Raw genomic sequence first — 26,766 nt, 5'->3', positions numbered from 1 at the left:
CCAATATCACTGATGTAATACAGATGCAAAAATCCTCAACAAAATACTAGCAAACAGAATCCAACAACACATTAAAAGAATCATACACCATGATCAAGTGGGATTTATACCAGGGGTGCAAGGACCCTTCAAAATACACAAATCAATCAATGTGATACACCATATTAACAAACTGAAGAATAAAAACCATATGATCATCTCAAGAGATGCAGAAAAAGCTTTTGACAATATTCAGCACCAAGTTATGATAAAAACTCTCCAGAAAGTGGGCATACAGGGATCCTACCCCAACATAATAAAGGCCATATATGACAAACCCACAGCAAACATCATTCTCAATGGTGAAAAACTGAAAGCATTTGCTCTAAGATCAGGAACAAGACAAGGATGTTCACTCATGCCACTATTATTCAACATAGTTTTGGAATAGCCACAGCAATCAGAGAAGAAAAAGAAATAAAACAAATACAAATTGGAAAAGAAGAAGTAAAACTGTCACTGTTTACAGATGACATGATACTATACATAGAGAATCCTAATAATGCCACCAGAAAACTACGAGAGCTAATCAATGAATTTGGTAAAGTTGCAGGATACAAAATTAATGCACAGAAATCTCTTGCATTTCTATACACTGATGATGAAAAATCTGAAAGAGAAACTAAGGAAACACTCCCATTTACCATGGCAACAATAATAATTTAAATACCTAGGAATAAACCTACCTAGGGAGACAACAGACCTGTATGCAGAAAACTATAAGACACTGATGAAAGAAATTAAAGATGATACCAACAGATGGAGAGATATACCATCTTCTTGGATTGGAAGAATCAATACTGTGAACATGACTATACTACCTAAAGCAATCTACAGACTCAATGCAATCCCTATCAAATTACGAATGGCATTTTTTACGGAACTAGAACAAAAAATCTTAAAATTTGTATGGAGACACAGAAGACCCCGAATAGCCAAAGCACTCTTGAGGGCAAAAAACGCAGCTGGAGGAATCACACTCCCTGACTTCAGACTGTACTATAAAGCTACAGTAATCAAGACAATATGGTACTGGCACAAAAACAGAAACATAGATTAATGGAACAAGATAGAAAGCCTAGATATAAACCCACACATCTATGGTCAACTAATCTATGACAAAGGAGGCAAGGATATACAATGGAGAAAAGACAGTCTCTTCAATAAGTGCTGCTGGGAAAACTGGACCACTACATGTAAAAGAGTGAAATTGGAACACTTCCTTACATAAAAATAAACTCAAAATGGATTAGAGACCTAAATGTAAGACTGGACACTATAAAACTCTTGGAAGAAAACATAGGAAGAAAACTCAATGACATAAATCACAGCAAGATCTTTTTTGATCCACCTCCTAGTGTAATGGAAATAAAAACAAAAATAAACAAATGGGACCTAATGAGACTTCAAAGCTTTTGCACAGCAAAGGAAACCATAAACAAGACAAAAAGACAACCCTCAGAATGGGACAAAATATTTGCAAACAAATCAATGGACAAAGGATTAATCTCCAAAATATATAAACAGCTCATGCAGCTCAGTATTAAAAAAACAAACAACCCAATCCAAAAATGGGCACAAGATCTAAATAGACATTTCTCCAAAGAAGACATACAGATGGCCAAGAAACACATGCAAAGCTGCTCAACATCACTAATTATTAGAGAAATGCAAATCAAAACTACAATGAGGTAGCACCTCACACCAGCTAGAATGGGCATCATCAGAAAATCTACAAACAACAAATGCTGGAGAGGGTGTGGAGAAACGGGAACCCTCTTGCACTGTTGGTGGGAATGTAAATTGATACAGCCACTATGGAGAACAGTATGGAGGTTCCTTAAAAAACTCAAAATAGAATTACCATATAAGCCAGCAATGCCATACTGGGCATATACCCAGAGAAAACCATGATTCAAAAAGACACATGCACCCCAATGTTCATTGCAGCACTATTTACAATAGCCAGGTCATGCAAGCAACCTAAATGCCCATTGACAGACGAATGGATAAAGAAGATGTGGTACATGTATAGAATGGAATATTACCCAGCCATATAAAGGAACAAAATTGGGTCATTTGTTGAGACGTGGATGAATCTAGAGACTGTCATACAGAGTGAAGTAAGTCAGAAAGAGAAAAAGAAATATCATATATTAACGCATATATGTGGAAACTAGAAAAATGGTACAGATGAACCGGTTTGCAGGGCAGAAGTTGAGACACAGATGTAGACAACACACGTATGGACACCAAGGGTGGAAAGCTGCGGGGGGGTGGGGGTGGGGGGGTAATGCATTGGGCAATTGGGGTTGACATGTATACACTGATGTGTATAAAATGGATGACTAATAAGAACCTGCTGTATAAAAAAAATTAAATTAAATTAAAAAATTTAAAAAATAATAATTCAATAGGAGTATACAAATTCCAAGTGTAAAGAGGATATTAAGTAAGAAATAATAGCAATTTTTTAAAAAGTAGTGTAGCTATATCAGTATAAAAGGAAACAAAACAGTAACATGATAGAAACAAAGACAAAAAGAAACTATAGTCACAAGTATAAATGGATTCAATTTACTAGCTAAAAGACAAATTAGAAAACTTGATCTATAATATCTAGTTATATGTTATTTCCAGGACATATACCTAAAGATAAAAACACATAGATTTTAAGTAAAGAATGCAAAAGGAACTATATCAAATACCAACCAAACAAAAACTAACTGTAACTATGTTAATATAAGAAAAAATAGATGTGTCAAAAGACTCTCTAAGGAATAGACTCACTACATTTAATAAAAGAATCAACTAAAAAAGAGAACATAAATATGTGTGACCTTAGGGGTATATGTTTATACACACATAAGATCTGCATACTATTTCAGGGTATTCACAGAATTCGAAGCCCTTTCATAAGCCCCAAGTTAAGAACTTCTAAACAAATGAAACATTTGTCCCATCATTTCTTTACAGAATCCTAAAAACCTGTTCCAAAACAGCTGTACAATTTTATATTAGGCAATGGCTATATTAAATGAAAAGGCTCTAATTAAAATGCATTTTTTAAGAATTTATAAGATATTCCCCATAGTAAGGTCTAAACTTAAAACCTTAGAAAGCATCATATAACAACAAAACCAGTTTTATTTTAATAAACAAATGAGGTATAAGATAAAAATAATGTTATCATTTTAAGCATGATTGCACTTAATAAAAATATATCCTTTTTGTGTCACTGCAAAAGTAACATTATTTTGAGCTGAAACAACTAAAAGAAGCAAGCCTTCTGCAATTTTTCTTGTTTATCTACAAAGTGAGTGATAAGATGAAGATAATAAACTGGCATCAAAGCAGATTTTTAATTTTCCATAGTTAATTCATTCATTCAGGGTGTAAGACTAATATTTTCCACATTAAAAAAATTAACTTGCTTATGAATTGCTAAAGTACTATAATTAAGAATTTTATTCCACTCTACCAGCATAATCAAACATATTGTATTTATACTTGACTTGGTTATCATTTCAAACATACAGACTGATCCCCTCAAAAGTTATCCAAGTAAGGCCAAAGGATGAATTGTACAAGGAGCTGGTGAAAAATAATCTCTTGCAACTACAAAATATATCCACAAGTTGGTGGCAGAGAACAAAACTGAATGGCTTAACTCATATCCTGGATTTTACACAGGTGCTATAAAAATCTGCTTTCTTAGAAATACACTACAATTTAAGTTGATCATACTATACACATGAATTTGAATGATAAAATATTAGTCACCTCTAATAAGAGTTTTCCATACACTTGTCAAGAAGAGTGTGTTCTTACCTATAGTTTGGAAAACTTCATTCATCAAAGCTTCATTCACTGCTGAAGAGCTGACATTTCCAATATGAGACCAACTTTGATAAATTGCTTGCAGCAGAAGTGTCTGTGCTCTTGTAGCTTGAACTGTGAGATTTGGAAGTTCAAATATACCTTCAGTTATAGCAATCTGAGATCTTTTGGTCCTGCATAAGAAAATACAAAGCATAACAAACAATATATTAAATAACATTTATAAACAACACCATATAAAGTAAATTAGGATGCAAGGGAAGAAAAGGTATACACAGAAATTATTTTAATTAGAATTAAATCAAAGAGATACACAATTCTACTAACTTTAAATGTTTCACTATTTCAGAACCTCTAACAATAATAAAAAATAAAAATACAAACTAAAATAATGTCCACACACATTCATACACATATATTCAGCTCAAGCATTACACTTTTTAAATCAAGTCAATCATCAAAAATAACAGTGAAAATAGTACTAATTAACACTTAAAATAGGATTTACTAACAGATCTGCCTTATTCCCTTTTTTAAATTTTTTTATACACTTTTGAAAGGTTAAATTCCAGTTACAATTATTACAAAATATTGGCTATATTCCCCATGCTGCACAATACATCCTTGAACCTATTTTACATCCAACAGTTTGTACCTCCCCCTCTCCCCACTGGTGACCACTACTTTGTTCTCTATATCTGTGAGTCCGCTTCTTTTCTGTTATATTCACTAGTTTGTTGTATTTTTTAGATTCCACATATAAATGATATCATACAGTATTTGTCTTTGTCTGACTTACTTCACTTAGCATAATGTCCTCCAAGTTGATCCATGTTGCTGCAAATGGCAAAATTTCATTCTTTTTTACAGCTGAGTAGTATTCCAGTGTGTGTGTGTGTGTGTGTGTGTGTGTGTGTGTGTGTGTGTGTGTACGCACATTTTCTTTATCCATTCCTCCGTAGATGGACACTTACATTGTTTCCATATCTTGGTGACTGTAAATAATGCTGCTTATGAACACTGGGGTGCACATATCTTTTCATATTAGTGTTTTTATTTTTTTGGACATATACCCAGGAGTGGAACTGCTGGGTCATATGGTAGTTTTAGCCTTTTGAGAAATCTCCACACTGTTTTCCACAGTGGCTGCACCAATTTACATTTACAAAAACAAGTCTCAATAAAATTAAAAGGACTGAAATCAGAGTATATGTGCTGATCACAATGGAATTAAACTGTAAACTAATAAAAGAAAGGTATCTGCAAAATCCTCAAATATTTAGAAATTAAAAACATAAAATACAATTAAGAACATCGTAGATAAAATTCAGAAAGTCACATAAGATAAAACTTTTGAAAAAGTATAAAATGATTTTAGAAAAGGACACTGATATGGATGACAGAAAATAATCAGTGTTCCTGGAGAAAAGAGCAGATAAAGAAAAAAATTCTATGGGCATTCATTCCAATAAATGTAACATGAAGGAACCAGTCCTTCTCCAGAACTTCCCTTGTTTTATACTATCCTCCCACCTGTCCACTACAGACTAGTAAAAACAATCAGCGTATGTGCACTATTTAACCGTAAGAAGAATATAAAGGAATTTCAAGCAATAGTCCTATACAGTTGAGATACTGACAGAGTCTCATGTCAATTGGTTACCTTTGTATTTTCCAGGTATACTTTTAATTTCAGTCATCTTTCAAGTCAATGGGCTCCTTTTCTAGCCATTGCTACTGCAGCTGAGAACCACCTTGCTAATAAACCTAATGTCCTTCAAAGTTAAGACTGGATTTTTACTTTGCAGTTCCTAGGTCTACAAAAAAATGAGCTATAATGTTGCTGGGACTTTGACTGTTTAGGTCTCAGATTAGGCCTAGCTGGTCTTCAAGCTTCATTTTAAAGCTGTTCTCTAGAAAATCTATAAAATCAGCATATATTTATTAATTGCCTATTCTGTAGCAGTCATGCACTAGCTACCTAGGAAGTATCTTAGCTGTTTTAAAACATCAATGAACAAAACAGAAAATTAAAATCCCAGTGTCCTCATAGTTTATATTCTAATGGGGACAGGAAACAAATTAAAAAGTTGATCAATATAAGTAAACAAATGATATAAGGAAGTTAGAAGAGAAATGCTCTTGGAAACAGAAAAAGAGAATGGAAAAACAGAGCATGGAATAGGAACTACTGAAGAAGGAGCAATTTCATATATGGTGGGTAGATCATATTAAAAGGATAGGTTTAATTCCAAGCAAGACATGAGCAGACTTGAAGGAGGTAAGTGACAGTTGTGTGGATATCTCTGGAGAGTGATTCAGGCAGATGAACAGTCTGTGAAAAGGTCCTGAGGTAGGACTGAACCTGGCAAGTCCAAGCAATGGCAAGGAAGGCAGTGTGGTTGCAGCAGTTTGATAATAACCTAATTCACTAATTAAGTTGGTTTTCCAAGGTTTTTATCCATAAGAATTACCTGAATAGGCTTTACACAGCCATTCATCTGAGACTGCATCGAAGTCTGACTCCATAGGGTTCACTTTCCTTGAATTTACTTTTATTTTTAAATCTCTTTAACCTCATTTTCAAAGTTTTTCATTTAAGGTACTAGAAGTAGGACATGAAATTTTTAAAATATCAATTCCAATTCTGGCGAAATCACTTATTTGTTTCATGTTTTTAGGAAAAAGATATATATAACTTCTCTGAGCTTCACTTCCCTCTTTAAAAGGCAAGTATAATTATCCCTGCCCAACCTACCACAGATGACTATAGTGAAAATCAATTACACCTAATATTTAAAGCTTAACAGATACAAGGTTCTTTGCTAGGAACCGAAGATACAAGCACTATCTTTACACTCAAAGAATTCAGAATCTAGTTGTGAGACAAGTAAACCAGTAATTATAATTTAACATAATGAGTGCTATAACAATGTTATGTACAGATTCCTGTGAGATACACTGAAATGGCTGAGGAAAAAATGCAGGTGTTATATTTAGAAATGACCCATAAACATGAAAAGACTCTTAAGCCTCACCAGTAAAAAGGGAAATTCAAACTAAAACAATGTATGACTCTTTTAACCTCTCAGATTAGCAAGACCTCTCAGACTCTAACTCATCTTCTAGGAATCTATCTGAAAAGAATTTTCACACAAGCCTGCAAGAATACTTACACAAAGACAGTGTTTGCAGCATTATTTAAAATAGCCTAAACCTGAGAAAATCTCATCATTGAATAAATTCTGACACATTGACTTGATGCAAAACTATTCAGATATTAAAAAGAATGAAGTTAGATGAACCTACTGATATGAAAGGATATGCTGAAATATGGTAAAAATGTATGTAGTTGCATTGTAACATGGTTCCATGTAATGGCAGGAAGTGGTGGGTTACCCACACATAAAAGTATGTCTGCATGTGTTTGTATGTTGAGATAAAAAATTCTGGATAGAATTATTGATAATATTCATTGCTGGAAGATGATAACAGAGGATGACTTTATGTGATCTTTTCCCTTTTTTCCCTATATAAATGTCTCTATTGTTTTGCTTGGTCCTTTGAGATATATATATCATTATTTTTTCAAAAGAATTTAAGAGGGGGCTTCCCTGGTGGCGCAGTGGTTGAGAATCTGCCTGCTAATGCAGGGAACACAGGTTCAAGCCCTGGTCTGGGAGGATCCCACATGCCGCGGAGCAACTAGGCCCATGAGCCCCAACTACTGAGCCTGCGCGTCTGGAGCCTGTGCTCCGCAACAAGAGAGGCCGCGATAGTGAGAGGCCCGCGCACCGCGATGAAGAGTGGCCCCTGCTTGCCACAACTAGAGAAAGCCCTCACACAGAAACGAAGACCCAACACAGCAAAAATAAATTAATTAATTAAAAGCTTGAAAAAATTCAAAAAAAAAGAATTTAAGAAACTGCAATACTTCAAGAATGGACTATAGAAATCACAAACTATGTCAAAATGAATTAATTTCATAAAACATTTTTAAAATGTTTTAAAAATGAGCATTATCAATGTAACAAACTACCTCCACTCCCTGCTCCGACACTGAATTATCAAATGATTTCTTACCTTCTCATAGACACAAACTTCACTTTTAAGTCAGACAAAGAAAGACAAATATCATGATATCATTTACATATGGAATCAAAAATATGATACAAATGAACTTATCTACAAGACAGAAATAGACTCACAGAGATAGAAAACAAACTTATGGTTCCCAAAGGGGAAAGGGGGGGATAAATTAGGAATTTAGGATTAACAGATACGCACTACTATATATAAAATAAACAACAAGGACCTATTGTATAGCACAGGGAACTATACTCAACATCTTGTAATAACCTATAATGGAAAAGAATTTGAAAAAGAATATATATATATATATATACACACACACACACATATTATACAACTGAATCACTATGCTGAACCACTGTAAATCAACTATACTTCAATTTAAAACATTTTTAAATTAAAACAAAAAGAAAGAAACTTCACTTAAAACCTCCAAAAGAGGAATTGTATCAACGAAGATGGTAGAGTAAGGTATACCAAAAGTCTGTCCCTCCATAAAAGCAACACAAAAGCTGGCAAAAACTGTCAAAAATCAACTTTTTCAGAACTCTAGAAACTAACCAAAAGCCTGCAACAAACATGGGAACACGTAATAAAAATAAAGTAAAATTCTAAAAAAAATTTTAAACAGCTCAATCTCAGTAGGAACAGTGAACTTTGTGGTATTTTTATTTACCCATGTTACATCCCCTGGCCCCCAGGCTCAGCAGTGGTACCAAATAGCCCTTATCCCCAGTATGACCTGTACTTCTTGATAAACTGTTACTTGACATCTCTGTATTCCTAAAAGATATAAATATTTGTAGGATCTCAATGTCAAGTCAGTGGAAGAGCTCTGGTGCTTCTTGGTCTCATATGCATGGTTGAAAAATTAACAGCCATGACTGCCAGATTTATTAACAAATAATAAATTTATGAACTTAAAAAAAGAAATTGTGGTTGTTCGTTCTGACCTGTCTGGTGGCTACCTGGAGGACCAACTCAAAGAACCTGCTTTCTCTCTCCTAATTCAGAACTCTCCCAATACTAAAACAACTACCCAGGAGCATTTGTAGAAAACATTTACAGGCAAATGTACTGCAATAGTCCTTGCTGCCTGGAATAATAGATAGACAAGGGGGAAAAAAAGAGACTAACCAAAATCTTAGAAAGGCTGGGAAATTATGCTTTCAGGAATAAAAACACTGAAAAGCTCAGACACCTTCCTGGGAATACGGAAGGCCACACACATGTGCACTTGCAGAGAAAAGACAAGAGAAAGGCCTTAAGCTCTCACTTCTGGCTGACTTTCAGGGTATGCACAACAAGAAAAGGTGGCAGAGTTGAAAACTGCCTGGTTGAGCTCTGAAGACATTCCTTAGAAGAAACCATGGAGGCCACACGGCAGTGGGATGAAATATTCAAAGTTCTGAAAGAAAGAACTGTCAATTAATAATTGTAATTCCAGGGCTTCCCCGGTGGCACAGTGGTTAAGAATCCACCTGCCAATGCAGGAGACACAGGTTCGAGCCCTGGTCCAGGAAGATCCCACATTCCGTGCAGCAACTAAGCCCATGCGTCACAACTACTGAGCCTGCGCTCTAGAGCCCATGAACCACAACTACTGAAGCCCATATGCCACAACTACTGAAGCCAGTGCACCTAGAGCCCGTGCTCTGCAGCAAGAAAAGCCACCACAACGAGAAGCCGGTGCACCGCAACGAAGTGTAGCCCCAGCTCGCCACAGCTAGAGAAAGGCCACACACAGCAACGAAGACCCAATGCAGCCAAACATAAATAAATAAATAAATAAATGAATAATAAATTTATTTTAAAAATAATAATTATTATAATTCCGACTTAACTATTCTTCAAAAATAAAGTAGAAATCTCCCAAGAAAGGAAAGTCCAGGATCAAAAGGCTTCACTTGTGAATTCTACCAACATTTAAAGAAGAAAAAAATACCAATACTCTTCAACTTTTTTGCAAAAAAGAACAGAAGGGAATCCTTCCCAATTTCTTCTATAACATCAGTATTACCCAGGTACCAAAGCCAGACAAAAACAACACAAGAAAACTACACATCGATATCCCTTGTGAACATAAATGCAAAATCCTCAGTAAAATACCAGTAAATGAAATTTGGAAGAAGATTAAAAGCATTGTACACCATGACAACTGAAATTTATCCCAGAAATAAAAGAATGGCTCAAGAACTCAATGCAATATATCATATTTATAGAAAGAAGAGGGGAGAAAACATGTCCATATCAACTGACACAGAAAAAGTACTTGACAAAATCCAATACTCTTTCATAATATAAAACACTCAACACACTAAAGAGAACTTCCTCAATATGATATAGGACATTTATGAAAAACACACAACTAACATCATACTTAGTGGTGAAAGGCTGAAAGCTTTCTCTCCAAGATCAGGAAGAAGTTAAGTATTTTTCTCTTGCCATTCTATTCAACATTGCAGTAAAGGTTCTAGCCACGAAACCAGGCAAAAAAAATTTTTAAGGCATTCAGATTGTAGAAAAAGAAGTAAAACTATCACTACTCACAGATGACATGATCTCATACCTTGAAAACTATAAACACACACACAGACACACACACACCCCCCCAATGAATGGAGCTAAAAACAAGTTCAACTAAGTTCCAAGATACAAGGTAACTACATGGAAATCAGTTTTATACCCATATACACTTAAAATGAACAATCTGACAAGGAAATTAAGAAAACTATTCCATCTATAATAGCAACAAAAAGAATAAAATACTTAGGAATAAGTATTTCACCAAAGAAGTGTAAGACTTTTACATTTAAAACTACAAAGCACTGTTGCAAGAAATTAAAGAAGGGATTAAATAAATGGAAAGACATCCCATGTTTATTGATTGGAAAATTTAATACTGTTAAGATGACAGCACTCTCCAAATTCAGCTATAGGTTCAATACAATCCCTATCAAAATCCCATCTATTTTGAATAAATGATTAAACTAATCCTAAACTAATTAAATTCATATGGATTTACAAGGAATCTTGAATAGTCAAAACAATCCTGAAAAAGAAAAACAAAGTTGGAAGACTCATGCTTCCCAATTTCAAAACTTACTACAAAGGTACAGCAATCAAATACACATATAAATATAAATCAGTGCACTAGAGCTGAGAGTCTAGAAATAAACCCATACATCTATGATCAATGGACTTCTGACAAATGGTCAAGGCCAATAAGTGGGGAATGAACAGTCTTTTTAACAAATGGTTTTAGAACAACTGCATATTGAAATACAAAAGAATGAACTTAGATCCCTACCTCACACCATATACCAAAATTAACTCAAAATTGGTCAAAAAGCTAAAACCATAAAATCTTAGAAGGAAACATAAGTGTAGTCTTCACAACCTTGGATTAAGGAACAATTTCTTAAATATGATACCAAAAACAAAAGCAACAAAAGGAAAAACAGATAAATGGGACTTCATCAAAATTTAAAACTTTTGTGTATCAAAGGAAACTATCCAGAAAGTGAAAACACAACACACAAAATGACAAAAAACATCTGCAAATCATATATCTACGAAGGGTCTAGTGCCTAGAATATGCAAAGAATTCCCACAACTCAACAGCAAAAAGATATACAGCCCAATTAAAAATGCACATAAACAGTCATTTCTCCAAAGAATTTACACAAATGGCCAATAAGCACTTAAAAGAATGCTCAACATCATTAGGGAAATGAAAAGCAATACCACAAAGAGATACCACTTCACACCCACTAAGATAGACATAATAGGAGAAGAAAGAGAAAAAAAAAAGCAGAAAATAATGAGTCTTGGCAAGGATGGGGAGAAATTGGAACCTTCATACATTGGAAGTAGATGTATACAACAGTACAACCACTGTGTGTAACAATTTGGCAGTTCATCAAAAAGGTAAATATAGCAATTATATTCTTAGGTATATACCCAAGAGAACTGAAAATGTTGTTCATACTGGAGCTCATATATGCATGTTCAAAGCAGCATTATTTTTATTAGCCAAAAAGTAGAAACAACCCAAACTTGCAACTGATAAATGCATAAACAGAATGTGGTATATCACTATATAGTAGTTATTTTTTGGCCATAAAAAGTAATGAAGTACTGATACATGCCACAACATGGAGAAACCTTGAAAACACGCTAAGTAAAAGAAGCTAGACAGAAAATGCCACATATTGTATGTGGCATTCTCCATCCAGAATCACAGATAGAGTCAGGGTTTTCTTTCTGGAGTTTTGAAAATACTCTGGAGTTAGATGGTGATGATGACTGCACAACAATGTGAATATACTAAAAACCAATGAATCGTACAGTTTAAAATAATTATAATAGTAAATTTATGCTATTTTATCTCAATTAAAATTTAAAACCTCCCTGAAGTATTCAGAACTCTGTTCCGAGGAACACTGGTCCAAGCAACTAACGACTGCCCTTTCTCACTCGAAAATAACAAAATAAAAACAAAACCCTGGGATCACCTGTCTCTCTTAATTAGCATGCCTCATAATTTAAATATACAGTTACACATTAACACATCTACCACCCTGTCCATACAGCTCTCAAATATTTAATAGCAATATGTGGCTCTACCTAGATTTACCGTTCAATCCACAAGCCTGGTCACATTTTGCCACAAAATCAAAGCATTGTAATAAATAGACAAGGAAATAAATATGCACTGAAGGGACTTCCCTGGCGGTCCAGTGGTTAAGACTCCACGCTTCCACTCAGGGGGCATGGGTTTGATCCCTGGTCGGGGAACTAAGATCCTACATGCTATGCAGTGGGGCCAAAAATCTTTTTTTAAATCTTTTTAAATAAATTTTTTAAATGCACTGAATAGAAGATTCCTTAAACCAAGCAGGTAAGATAATAGAGATCAAATGAGGCAGGAGAAAAAACAATACAATCTAATTCATAAATTTATACTTCATTATCATTACTGGTTCCTTTTGCTTTTCTAACATTGTGGCCATTCTTTACGTCACTTTCTTGTCTTTTATTACAGGTTTAAAAATTGAGTGGTGGTTCTCTTTCTACTATGTTCTCAAATTTCTGTTCAAAATTCTTGACCAAAACAAAAACAAAAGCACAACAGTTTACCAGTAGTGATACTAAGTAAACAGAACAGACATTGGAAACCTACAATATAAAAATGTATAATTAATCTAGCCACTTTATCTTTAGCCAGATATTCCTTGGTGTTTAGGAAGTCCTATGGTGTAGCAAGAGCCATGTTCTTGTAACTACAGCAATAATTACTTATAAGGCAAAATTACAGTCAGGATTCTTTTCACAAGTGGGTCTTTACTTATTTCATAAAAACTTCAGCTACTGTATATGGTACTCTTTCAAGCCATCAAATGTCACATAAAATGATTCCCAAATGGATAACACAGACTTGAATAAAAACTTAAACATATGCAAATTCAAAAAGATTAATTTATTCTACATTTTAATACTGCCCAAGAGTAGGGGACAGTTCTCTCCTTCAGGTTCAATTTAATTTAACATCAAAGGAAATAACTCACTTTACAAAAGCCAGAATTCAACAATAAACAAGTAAATTATAGCATACATGTATGGCATGTTTTTGTGGTTTATTTTCCAGCTATAACTGACTGCAAATAAAAGTGCATTTTATTATACTTCTGTTTAATATTCCAGTAGCATTTGAACTAAAATAAACCATTTATAAATGATTTGGCAATAGATGGTAAATTATAGAATGTACCTGCTAGTATAACAATATCAATGAAGAGGGGTTTTTTCCTCTTTTGTTTTTGTCAATGCTGAGATATTTCCAACAGGTTAACTAGTATAGAAAATAATAAACACCTATGTATCCATTTCATCAAACCATACCATCATACTGTATTTGCCTCAGAAATTTTTTATCAATAGCTTTTACAACTTTAAGCTATTTGGGGGGCTCATTAAAAAGTCAATGAAAATAAACAATAAAAGTAAAATTTTCCTTGTGATTTATACCACTACAAATTTATTTAAACTCAGCTTAAAATAAAACAGCTCAATAAAATTCATACTAAAATTATCTAACAACTTCTGGACTTACCTCATGTTTTTGAAGTATCACTAAACCTACATTTTAACAATTAAGTTGGTGAAAATAAAATAATTTATTTAACAAATGCCTATTTCATATATCCAGAAGTCCTAGTCTGAACATATGTTCATATTACAGAATAGGTTTAAAAAACTATCAATTCAAACATTACTCTCTAGGGAAAAATAAATCCTAATGTAACTAGCAGGATAAACAACTCATTAAAACTCAACTTGGACAAACTCCAGGATAAATTTAAGGAAACAGAAACAAGTAGGTCTTGATTGTGTAGTAACAAAGACTGAAAATGAATATGCCCTAATTAACAAACACTTTAAAAGATTCTGTCTGTTCCATTTGCTGACAAATTACAATACGGAGCTGACAAAAGCTTTGGACCAATCTGGCACTGCTATAAAAAAAATTCTTCTTTTGAAATTTTAAATAAAAAACATGGAAGTCATTCTTATTCCTCAATGCAAAGGAACTAACTTAAACAATCCATTCACACTCACAGCAGTACTATAAAATTTTTGCCATACATACACTTCAGGAACAACCATCCATTCTTTTAAAATCAACACACCTCACAGCAACTGAAAGAATATCCTCAGCAACAGCTGGATCTAAAGATTTATACAGAGTCCCCAAATGCAAGGTCTGAATGTACAAATTGGTTCCAAAAATGTATTTTTGTTATTACTCATATCCTGTACAGTAAAATAAGATTAGATCACTTTTTCCAAAATAAAATGAGTACAAAACTCACTAACTCAACTGAGAAATGAAAGCAGTTTAAAAAACTAAGAAATGTGTATTTAGTTCTGCATACAACGACTCTTCAACTTATGCAATATATCAATACTCGTGGAAGGGGAAAAAAATTTTTGACCTAAATCGTAGGTAAAATGAAAGGTTAAAGCTCCTCTTTCCTCCTCCTGATCCCACTCCACTCCCCACAGATAACCACTTTTTATGAATTCAGCATACATACCTACAGACCTCTATTGATTTTATGTATTCATAGATACACTTATAATTTTAATGGAGATATATATATATTTAAAAGTCTACAGCCTGCTTTTTTTTTTTTTTTTTTTTAGCGGTACGCGGGCCTCCCACTGCTGTGGCCTCTCCCGTTGTGGAGCACAGGCTCCGGACACACAGGCTCAGCGGCCATGGCTCAGGGGCCCAGCCACTCTGCAGCATGTGGGATCTTCCCGGACCGGGGCATGAACCCGTGCCTCTTGCATTGGCAGGCGGACTCTCAACCACTGCGCCACCAGGGAAGCCCTACAGCCTGCTTTTTATGACTAAGCAATATGTCCTAGTGATCAAGATCTTTGTACATCAGTACATATTCTTCCACGTTGGTCTCTTTAATGCATGCTTCACATTTTGCTGTCTGAATCAAGATTTACATTCATAGGCAGTGTATCAGTGTATTGTTTTCTCAACATCCCTACAAGTATTAACTGTTATATTTATTTAATTACAATAATTTTAGCATTTGCAAATAGCTGTAAAATACAAATTATATCCTGCTGTGTTGAGACTTGAAAATATTTTATCATTTTTCAAATTTCTGAAGTAAATATTTGAACTTAAATATTAGATAACAAATGGACAGAAAAAATGAGAAGTAAAATTTGTCTATCACTAAAATAAAAATATAATGAATGCCTTGATTATTATAATATATAAAGTTCAAAATCTTACAATGAACTACAGGTGGTAGCAAACAAACTAAATAAAAAAGGAGGAAAATGTTATCTCTTCATTAATCTCATCATCTCCCAGACAAGTTATTCAATATAGACAGTTCGTCTACTTAAGTAAAAATGTTTACTCAGGAAAAGAGAGAGAGAGGAAGTGTGTTCATGCAATATATCTTATATATGTAATTAAAAACATTCAAATATTACCTTGAGAATTCTGATTAGAGAAATCACTAAAATTTTAGTTCAATTTCAGTAATTAATTAAAGTCATTGGTTTTTGCTTTGGCCAAGGGCACATTTTACATATATTATGTATGTAAAAAGAAGAAAAACTTGGTTATCAAAAGAGCATACAATCTAAAATCTAATCAATCAGACCACGAAAAAGCACAAAAATAGCTGAAAAAATTAGCAAGTGCATGTCAATAAGTATTTACTTGTGCTTTCCATAGTTTCAAGGTTTTGAAGATAAATGTCCTCCACAGAAAAAGAGATGGTCCTTACTGAACTTAATGTAAAAAGAATGGAAAAAGCTATTAAATAATCACAAAAAACAGTGTAAAAATCACCTCTATGAAAACTACAGTGAAAAACAGGAAAAATAGCCCATTAAAGAAAATATTAGGGGGGCTTTCCTGGTGGCATAGTGGTTAAGAATCCGTCTGCCAATGCAGGGGATATGGGTTCGAGCCCTGGTCCAGGAAGTTCCCACATGACACAGAGCAACTAAGCCCGTGCGCCACAACTACTGAGCCTGCCCTCTAGAGCCTACGAGCCACAACTACTGAGCCCACATGCCACAAATATTGAAGCCTGTGTGCCTAGAGCCCAGGCTCTGCAACAAGAGAAGCCACCCACAATGAGAAGCCCATGCACCGCAACCAAGAGTAGGCCCCGCTCGCCGCAACTAGAGAGAGCCCGCACGCAGCAACGAAGACACAACACAACCAAAAATAAAAATAAATAAAATAAATTTTTTTAAAAAAGAATATATTAGGAAGATGTGATCTAGTCAGAGAAAATATCAATTGGACCAATATCTGAGGAGTAAGTAAAAATTATTTAGGCTATTGATTACTGAGACAATATGGTGAAAGACTTGGTTGAAAAAGAAACAATGAAAAAGGCAAGGAGGTGGGAGGGGATAGAGAGGAAGATACTCAGATGAATCTAGACAGCCAAGAAGGGGCTAGACCATGGAGGACATCACTGAAAGTTTTAAAGATCTTAATCTTTACCACAAAAGCTATGAGAAGCAAAGTATTTTAGGCAGGAGAAGGACATAATTAGGGAAAGCAAAGACCATATCTTACTCATAATGGGACTCCAAGGCCTATGACACAACAATTCTCACATGATAGTTACCAAAAAATTATTTTTAAAACAAACAAATGTCTAATTAACCAGTTGAAACTTAAAAAGTGCTAAGTATTAACAAATTCATCTAGGAAACTGGAAATATTTTTTAAAGTTATAAATCATAATAAAGAATACAATCAAACCTATTATCAAGAACTTGCTAATAGCTACCAACATGCTATTAATGGCTCCAATACCAACACTAAACTAGACCTCTGGAACAACTGAAACAAGTGATTTCATCTTTCTCGATCCACAGTATCATCTTCCCTAATCCTCCATTTCCATATCTATAAAAGAGATAATAATACATGACTTGTTTATTCCAAAGGTTGGTTGTGAGATTCAAATAAATCACTGTATGTAGTGGAATAAGTACAAAATGCTACACAAGAGTATTACAATGCTGTTCTTAGAGATTTTCTTCTTCTACTAACTATGCACTGTATGATCTTTTGAGCACAGGGACCTCCAATGATTATTTGTTCCTATATTTCAAGTTAGTATATTAAAAGAGATTAAATCATCAAACACAGGAAAGAAATTCAGAGGCAATTATTAAAAACAAAAACAACACTTAGCCTAAATTTAGTGATTTCTAACCAAGAGATTTCTCTTTTAATAAATACACTGTATACTAACAACTTAGAATTCTTTTGAATATTCTCAAGTTTCAGTCCCAAAAAAATAATGAAACACAGATGTATTTAAAAGATATTGTCACTAATATAAGATGTTGTCATATTATATACTGACATCGAGACAGTACAAAATGTCTCCCACTGTTGTACATAGGTAAAACCAAATACTGAGAAAAGGCTACTATTAATATTATTCTTCTCATAGAAAGAGATGTAAGTCTTATAGTCATATTCTACGGTGCCGAAATTTAAATTTAAAGGCAATAATCTAAGAAGGAATTATAAATGTTCATTTGGCTACCACTAAACAATTTTACTAAGTTTAAAACTTTTAACAAGGGAAATAGATGGATCATAATTACCTATACAACTTTATACCCAACTGATCATAAAATTGCATGTTGAAAATACCAAATTTTCCAAAAGCAAAATCGAAGGAAACCTGTTCTCATTGGACCAACACTTTCCAGTTGTTAACATATGTTGCATGCTCTTTGTGCCCTTGCTAAAAGAATCAAAGGGAAAAATCTAACTAGTACAAAGATAAGTGCTATTTACTTGTAGCTGTGTTCTTCATGTCTTTTTTTTTTTTTTTTTTTTTAAATCTCTGAATGTAATTTCAACACTGTGTAGCAGGGAGCAATCCTTGTGAAATAACTTAGGCAAGAATATTAGTAAACAATCATCAGGCTGTTAGCAGACAAGGTACACATAAGATTGTCTTAAAGGCCCAATCCTACTTCCTAACAAACTCCCCAGACTAGAGGCAGATTTGGGGCTCCTGGGCACTGGCCCAGATCAAGTGCTGGCACTTGACCATGGAGGTGAGGGCCCTTCCCCCTGGCTCCCTCTCAGCACTGTCCCCACATTCCTTTCTATGCCAATCAAACCCTTGCATTCTTCCATAAGACCAGAAAACAGAAACCCTTTGTCCTTAAGCTGAACAAACATTTTGATAGGAAGCCCTTAATTATTCATAAAATCTTGGTATTTAGCCTTGCACTGACCTAGACATTAGAAGACCACCAGTGCCCTCTACTCACGCAGAAAATAAGACCTAGATGAGTCTCACAGAAAAACGACGGGCTCTCCACTCAGAAACCTTAGTTCGAATTTTTAAAGCTAGGAATTCATAGTTTAGTTCTTGGCGTCTGCATAACCTTGCATGTTTAGCGCTGGTTTGTTCACAGCTTGTTGGCAGGTGTCGCTTTTCTGCATTAAAAATGTTGCTCATCAAGTCATTTACCATTTTAAAGGAAAGCGTAGAAGAAGCTTCTGGTACTGCCATCAGAAACTCTCTGTTGAAGTTGCTCTTGGTTGAAATATTTTTTTAAAACCTGTGACCTCCCACAGTCGACTCTCTCCTCATAGGTGACTCCTCCCGCAGCTCCTGGCTTCTACTGCAAAAAGACGCTCTACTGAGTTGACGTCCACCATCCATTTAGGCCTCGCATGTGGGGCTCCTTTTAGAAGGACTCAGCTCTAGCTCAGTTCTGCAGGGGCCATGACTGACTCTTGAAAAACAAGCACCTCTGGTCGCCCGTGGTAGATGAATGACTCATTCCTACTGCAGACTTCTGCAGACTTCGTGTTTCTCTTTTTATACGAGCAGCTCCAGTCAGACTTTGACTTTTAGAAGTTGTTTACATATGAGACATACATAGTTGTTGTGGCCACCCAACTTCAAGGGACACATGTCAAGCTCTCCAAGGGTTTTGTTTGTTTGTTTTGTTTTTAAGAAATTTTTATGGCAGCCGTGGCAAGAAATCTCCGTGCTCTCCATTGGCTGCTTGAGTCCCACAGCTCAGATGCCAGGTGCCAGAGTGCTGCAATGCACCACACAGACAGGCTTCTTCGGCTTCAAACATTCCTGCAGGAATGCAGGGCAAAAGATGCATCCGCAGGGCAACTAGCTAACAAGCTGCCAGCCAGTCATGCCCTGGTCAGCCTACAACAAGGGAATCGAGATAGGCCATTACCTTTATCTTGAGCCAACTGCCCTCACCAAAAGCTGACAAACTCCAGGGAGAGGAAGAGGAACTGAATGCAAGAGAGAAATTTTGGGGGTGATAGAAATGTTCCATATCTTGATTTTGATGATGGCTACATGACTACATACATCTGTCAAAAATCACTGAATTGTTGTCACATAAAATTGTTGAACTTTGTTGTATTTAAATTATAGTCTAATTTTAAAATGAAAATAATGTTACTGAAAACACTGGTATAATTAATATTATAAACCATTAAAGAGAACTTTATAAACCACATTCTACACAGCTCCAAAGTACTATGAAAGCTTGCTACAGTTATATGGTATTTTCAGGTGTAACAAGATCCCTAAGTATTTTTGTAATTTTTAAAACTACTCACAGGGAGTTTACGAGAATAAAATAAGAATACTTCGAGAAATAAATTAAGTATTAAAAATTAAGTATTCACCTTCAAATATTATTCCTCCAAAAAAATAGTTAAAAGAAAAAACATAGTGAAACTAAAAAGAAACTAACATCTAGAAATAGAAACTCCAAGAGCACTCATATATCTGAATGTTTGCATTTATCAGAGAGAATAAAAACGTAAGATATTCAAGAATGGTTCATTTAACTTATATTTCTCTTTAGATGCTAGAATCTATAAGAATAGTTGCTTTAGAATATTAGAGCTTCGCTTATTTAAAAAAAAGTAAAGATGAACAAAAAAAGGAAACTGAGTTTGGGTAGTTTGCCTACCTTTTCTTCCTTAAACATTAATATGATTGACTACACCTGTTCTTTTTTGCTGTCCTCTTCAAAAGATAAGTTAACAGATTTTAAAATATTTATTAAATTAATTAAATTCTAATTTGGTTCATTTTAATTAACATTTATTGAAAGTCAACTATATGCTAGGTCCTGGGGCATAAATGCAGATGTGAAAAATAAAAATAGTCAAGATGCAAAAATCATAAAGTGCTATAATGACAAGACTAGGCATTTTCAAAGTGAGTTAATTTACCACAGATTAAAAAAAAAAAAAAAAAGGACCTACTACCAGCTATTCATCTCCCTGAGAAAGACAGACAAGTCTGATACAGATTAAATTCTATATTTATGAGTTTTAATACCAATAATCACAGAGCAAGAAGGAGTCCAGACACCAACCCCACCTCTATAATTTCTCAAAAATTATGGCAAATGTTTATGTCTACTTGAGATTGAAGAAGGGGCTAATGACACAAAAGGATATTCTTAGAACACCACAGTTAACAGTAGCAACTGTAACAAGGTTTTAAAACCCCTCATCCAACTCTGTAATTTAAATCTCTCTGGATAACAGTAAGGACAGTTATTTGTAAGCCTCAATACATTTTACCTGGGTAAAGAAAGCAACATAGAGATGTAGCATAAAAGACAAGTTAGTTGCTGACAATGCTGTGTCAAGAATGATCTTCAAAAACATTATGGTAAGTGAAAAAAGCCAGAAACAGGATACCACATTTTGTATGATTCTATTTACATGACAGAAAAGATAAATATATGGAGAAAGAAAGAAGATTAGTGATGACCTAGGGCTGGAGATGGGGATTAAATGTAAATGGGTTAAGAGGGATCTTATTGGAGGGATGAAAATGTTCTAAAACTGATTTATGTTAACAGTTGCACCACTTGGTAAAGTCACCAGAAATCACTACACTCTACACGTGAAAAGGGTGAATTTTACATTATATAAAGTATGCCTCAATAAAACTATAACATAAATACAAGTTAGCAAAGCTATTCCTATAAAATGATGTCTAAGGATGCGATCTTAATGCCAACTTGCAATACACTCTCTCATCAATGGTGGAAGGAACTGCTAATCTTGGGTCTGGATTCAAATAAACCTAAAATTGAATTCTAGCTTAACTATTTATAGATGTATTAGTATTCAGAAGCTAAGACAAAGATATGCATAAAATGTATATAATAGTATGTCTCTCATAACGTTACTATGAAGATTAAAGAGATAATGCATATAAGACTTAGCACTGCTTCTGGCACACATATGCTATTAATATTAAATCTATATTATTAAAATTCTCACAAATTTCTCACAGACACATAAGTTGAAAAATAACTGTTCATGAGTTTTTCAAATATAAATTATATGCAAATTAGAAATACAAGTATTTCTCAATGAATACAGAAAGTAACTATCAGCATGAGCTGTGATGATGAAGTAATGATATTCTGAAAGTCCTGCCAGAAAAATTAATCTCAGTAATTTGTAGTCAAAGAATATATCTTCACATGAACATATTTATCTTAATACAATAAATAAAGCTTTTAATTAGAAGGACTTTATGGATTTTTGAGGTGTATTCACACTAAACATTATAATGTAGAAGAGTGGATGTTAAGAGTATAAAGCAAGGATACAATTTAAAAATATGTGCATTTTATAAATAGGTCTTAAAGGCCTTAATATAAGTTAACCTCCATAAATACTGGAGACTGTGTACATGTTAAAATAACTGCTGAGAAATCAAATTTTTAGAAAAGCTTATATAAAGCTGGAAAATAAAAAAACAGTATGTTTAATTTATTAATTCAACTAGTTTTCACTTATCTGTAGGAACCTATATTTCAGTTCCAATCACTGTTTGCTTTAATACTAATTAGATGGTTTTCACTTCAAACATAAATCATTAATAAAATTTAACAGAAAAATATTGAATAATGTTAAAATATTATGCAGTTAAAAACTATGTAAGCATCTCCTTCCAAGGCCCAAAACAGCAAAAAGGACAATTTTATAATTAGATTTTAAAAGACAATATACACTGCTTCTTAAAGCAGTTTTTCTCTCCTTAAAATTCCTTTAATTTATTGTGTATTCTCTGCTGACATGAGGGCAGGCATCTTGCCTATTTTGTTTATTGGTGCATCTCTAGCCAGGCCCTGCAGAGTGTATGGCATGCAGTGGGCATTCATCACCTATCTGTGGAATAGACCTGAATGAATAATAAAGAACAAGCTCAAGTATGCAAAAAGGCAGACAAACATAGTGGAAAACCTCCCTGGAGTTTCAAAAAAAACTGTAACGGATCAGGGAACACTGTTCAAAAATTGAAGAAAATATGCATCCTGTCTATTCTGGTCAGCCTTCCCTGCTTTAATCAACATGATGAAGACACAAAAGAATTAAGCATTTTAAAAAAGACAGTAGAAGACAAAAACAGTATGAGCAAAACAAAAAAAGATTCTAAGAAATATGCAAAGAAATGCTTGATTTATAATGAAAAAATGGCTACATTAACAAAATAGGGCAAGTCAGACAACACAGAATCTCATAAGATGGAAGATTAAGTTACATTAAGTACAGAGCATCCAGCATGAGTCCACTGTTGTATGCCTGACCTGAGATTACAGTTCATATAAAAATACAGCACCTTAGTAAACAATATAAGTAAGACCTAACCATTTGCTACAAAGGGAGCTATTACAGTAAAAAAGAAAAAAAATTCAGCAAGTTATCCAAATCAAAAAAGAAAACTGTAATGAGAACAGTTTGCACTATGAACTGTCCAAATCAAATTTACCATATGATGTAATGGAGAAATTGATCAGATGGGCTATTTTCATTGTGATCATGTTTAACCATCTCTAACGTATAGGCTAATGAGATAAAATAAAGCACGCATATTTTGTTTCCTTTAAGGCTGTAAAATTTGGACTTACCCCACACTTAGGGTCTCACAAGATAGGACATTCTTGTGTGCTCAATCTAAAATTTCAGATGGGCAAAAAAATGTATTTTCTAAGGAAATTCAAAGATGACATACAAAATGAATGCATGAATTGAGTCAAAGACAAATGAAGACTGCTGTATGTCTCACTTTCAAACTTCCCTAAGCTTCTTTAAAAGATCTGTAAATTTTTAAGAACTGTACAGCTATTTGATTGGAATAGATGCCATTCACATATTTCGTTAAGTTTGAATCTTACTTTGATGAAGAAATATTTGATTCGCCTCTCTTTCATTCACTTGATTCACCTATCTTTGAAACAGAAACCTGTATCTGCAATGTATGTCCATTTCAAGAGGATGTGACAGAGCAAAAAAGCAAACAATGCTGGATTTTTCAGAAACTAACATATGAATCCCAGTCTATCTTGAAATGTTTAGCTATGTGACTATACACAGATAAGTGTTCATATCTGCTTGTATTTGTTAAAACATATTCTCTATCATCAGATTGTTAAACTCAATGTTAATATCTATCACTAGAGAAATAATTTGTAATCAGAGTATGTGCCTTGGCTGAACTGATTTACCATTTGATAATACTTCAAAGAGCTATATTTCAATATTCTCTTTGATTTCAAATTGAATAGCAATGAGCACTAGGCCTATGATAGTATTTTTTTTAATAAATAATACTCACGAAAATAATTTTGGATTCCTTTAGCACTACCTATTTTTTTAAAAAGTTTCCATAATTAATACATCTTATTGCTAATAAAAAAGGTGATGAAGCAAATATGCATATGGATTTCAAAACATGACATATATATATGTCCACCCAGAATGGGAACCATGAGGTATTTATAAATTCATGTTAAAAACAGGTACTAAGAACCCAACCTTCCTACTATTTCTAAAACCTTCTATGTCCTCCTAACCTATTCCGAATAAAAGAAAGTAATGAGGTGAAGTGTCATTTGATTTAATTGTTCACTTTTTCATTTGTTTTAATTTTTGTTTTATTTTGCAGTACTGAACTTGTCTATAACCTAAAGACTTTATAAATTCCATATGTCAAGCACTACATCTACCTTTTGCAGAGCTTAACAGATATATAACTTTAAAACATGAGAAGAAAATTAAGCAGAAAAAGATCTCCCTATACCACAAAAAGTTACAAAATCATTTTGTAGAAAAACAATCTATTATAAGTAAGCCATCTCACAAACAGTAAGAGCAAAAAATACTGTGAAGATAAACTTGTAAACAACCCAAAGAATTCTAACAAATTCATCTCTTTCTTCTCTTCCCCAAATTAAGTAGACCTATTCCAAATAAACACATTACCACGTTTTACTTGCTTAAGCTATACCAATTCTTAAGAAAAACTATGTCAAATCTAAAAGTTAACATTTCAAACAAAAAGTAAATGATATAAAGGAGATAAACTCAGCTTCTGGCTTTGGAGTTAAAGTAGACAGACTTAACATTGAAAAGCAATGCAGTCCCACAGAATTGGATGAAAAATTTACAAAATCACATATATATAATAGGGGATTAATATACAGAATATATAAGGAACACCTTCAAATCAACAATAAAAACAATCCAATTTAAACATGGGCAAAGGACTTAAATATATGTTTCTCCAAAGATGATTATAAATGGCAATAAGCACTTGAAAAGATGGCGGAAGTAGGGGGTTGGGTGAAACAGGTAAAAGGGATTGAGAGGTACAAGCTTCCAGTCATAAAATAAATAAGTCATGGGGATATATATACAGTATAAGGTATATAATCAATAATAATGTAAAAACTTTGTATGGTAACATGGTCACTAGACTTACCATGATCATTTCATAATTTATTCAAATGCTGAATCACTATGTTGTGCATCTGAAACTAACATACTACTGTATGCAAACTATACTTCAAAAGAAACCAATAATCATTAGAGAAATGCAAATGAAAACCACAATGAGATATAATTCTATATTCAATAGGATGGCTATCATCAAAAAATGGAAAATAAGAGTTGGTAAGGAAGTGGAAAAACTGGAACCCTTGTGCACTGTTGATGGGAATGATGGTACAGTCACTGTGAAAAACAGAATAGCAATTTCTCAAAAAATTAAACATAGAATTATCATATGATTCAGCAATTCTACTTCTAGGTATATACCCAAAAGAACTGAAAGAAGGGACTCGAACAGATTATTTGTACATGCATGTTCACAGCAGCATTATTCACAATAGCTAAAAGGTAGCAATAACCCAAATATCCACTGATGCATAAATAAACAAAATGTGGTATTTACATACAATGAAATATTCAAACTTAAAAACGAATGAAAGGAAGGAAAGGAGGGGGGAAGGGGGAGGGGAAGACATTTTGATATATTCTATAGCATGGATGAATCTTGAAACTTTACACTAAATGAAATATGCCAAATACAAAAGAACAAATATTCAATGATTCCATTTACATGTGGCATCTAAAATAGTCAAATTCATAGGGACAGAAAGTAAAATAGTAGTTACCAGGAGCTGAAGGAAAGGAGGAATGGGAGTTATTGTTTTAATGGGTACAGAATATAAAATTTCTGGATAGTGGTAATATGAATAGTGGTAACAGCAGCACAACAACGTGAATGTACGTAATGCCACAGAACTTACACTTAAAAATGGTTAAAATGGTAAATTTTACCATGATAAAAATTAAAACAATAATAATTTTTAAAGCGGTGTGATACAGCTGAAGGAGCCCTGAATCAAGAAAATGAAAATCAAATCGAGGCACTGATATTAACTGTGTGCTCTTAACTAAGTAACTTGACCTCTCTGGGATTCAGTTTTTTCATCTTTGAAATGAGAAGATTGTAATAGATGATGTCGGTGTCTCTTTTCAGTTCAAAACAGTCCATGAAATCATATTCCAGACGCCAGAAGAACCAAAGCTGAAAATCAGGCTGCTGCCACTCAAATGGAGATAAGAGAACTAACATCTCAGTTAAATTTTACCAGTTTTAAGACATTCTGCTACAGAGAATGTGAATCTGAATCACAAAAGCAGACAGATGAAAATAAACACAGCTTTGGAAACAAGGGAATTAAAAAGATCTATCTCCAGGAACATTAAAAACACCCAACTCTATGTTCCTAAGGCCTCAAACTGGGCAGTTAAGCAAACACCATTTTCAGTCCTGTTGGGTGGGTTACTTATTCTCTGTTTGCTAATAAATATTATGGGCATTTTTTTTA

General features: G+C 33.9%; 1 protein-coding gene across 9 annotated transcripts in view; it reads right to left on the bottom strand.

Moving 5' to 3' along the window:
- The window catches only part of VPS13B (vacuolar protein sorting 13 homolog B), a 797,029-nt gene that overhangs the window by 649,408 nt on the left and 120,855 nt on the right, over nucleotides 1-26,766 (bottom strand). For all 9 annotated transcript variants that reach the window (XR_012327280.1, XM_033843006.2, XM_073794628.1 and 6 more), the window contains one exon: nucleotides 3,871-4,052. Coding sequence is in view for 8 of the 9 variants with exons in the window: in XM_033843006.2 (XP_033698897.1) it covers nucleotides 3,871-4,052 (182 nt within the window). In the remaining variant the exon portion in view is untranslated. The remainder of the gene's footprint in view (nucleotides 1-3,870; nucleotides 4,053-26,766) is intronic.

This window comes from Tursiops truncatus, chromosome 17 (assembly GCF_011762595.2).
Source record: "Tursiops truncatus isolate mTurTru1 chromosome 17, mTurTru1.mat.Y, whole genome shotgun sequence".
Lineage (NCBI taxonomy): Eukaryota > Metazoa > Chordata > Mammalia > Artiodactyla > Delphinidae > Tursiops > Tursiops truncatus.
This window is presented reverse-complemented; position numbering and strand designations above follow the sequence as displayed.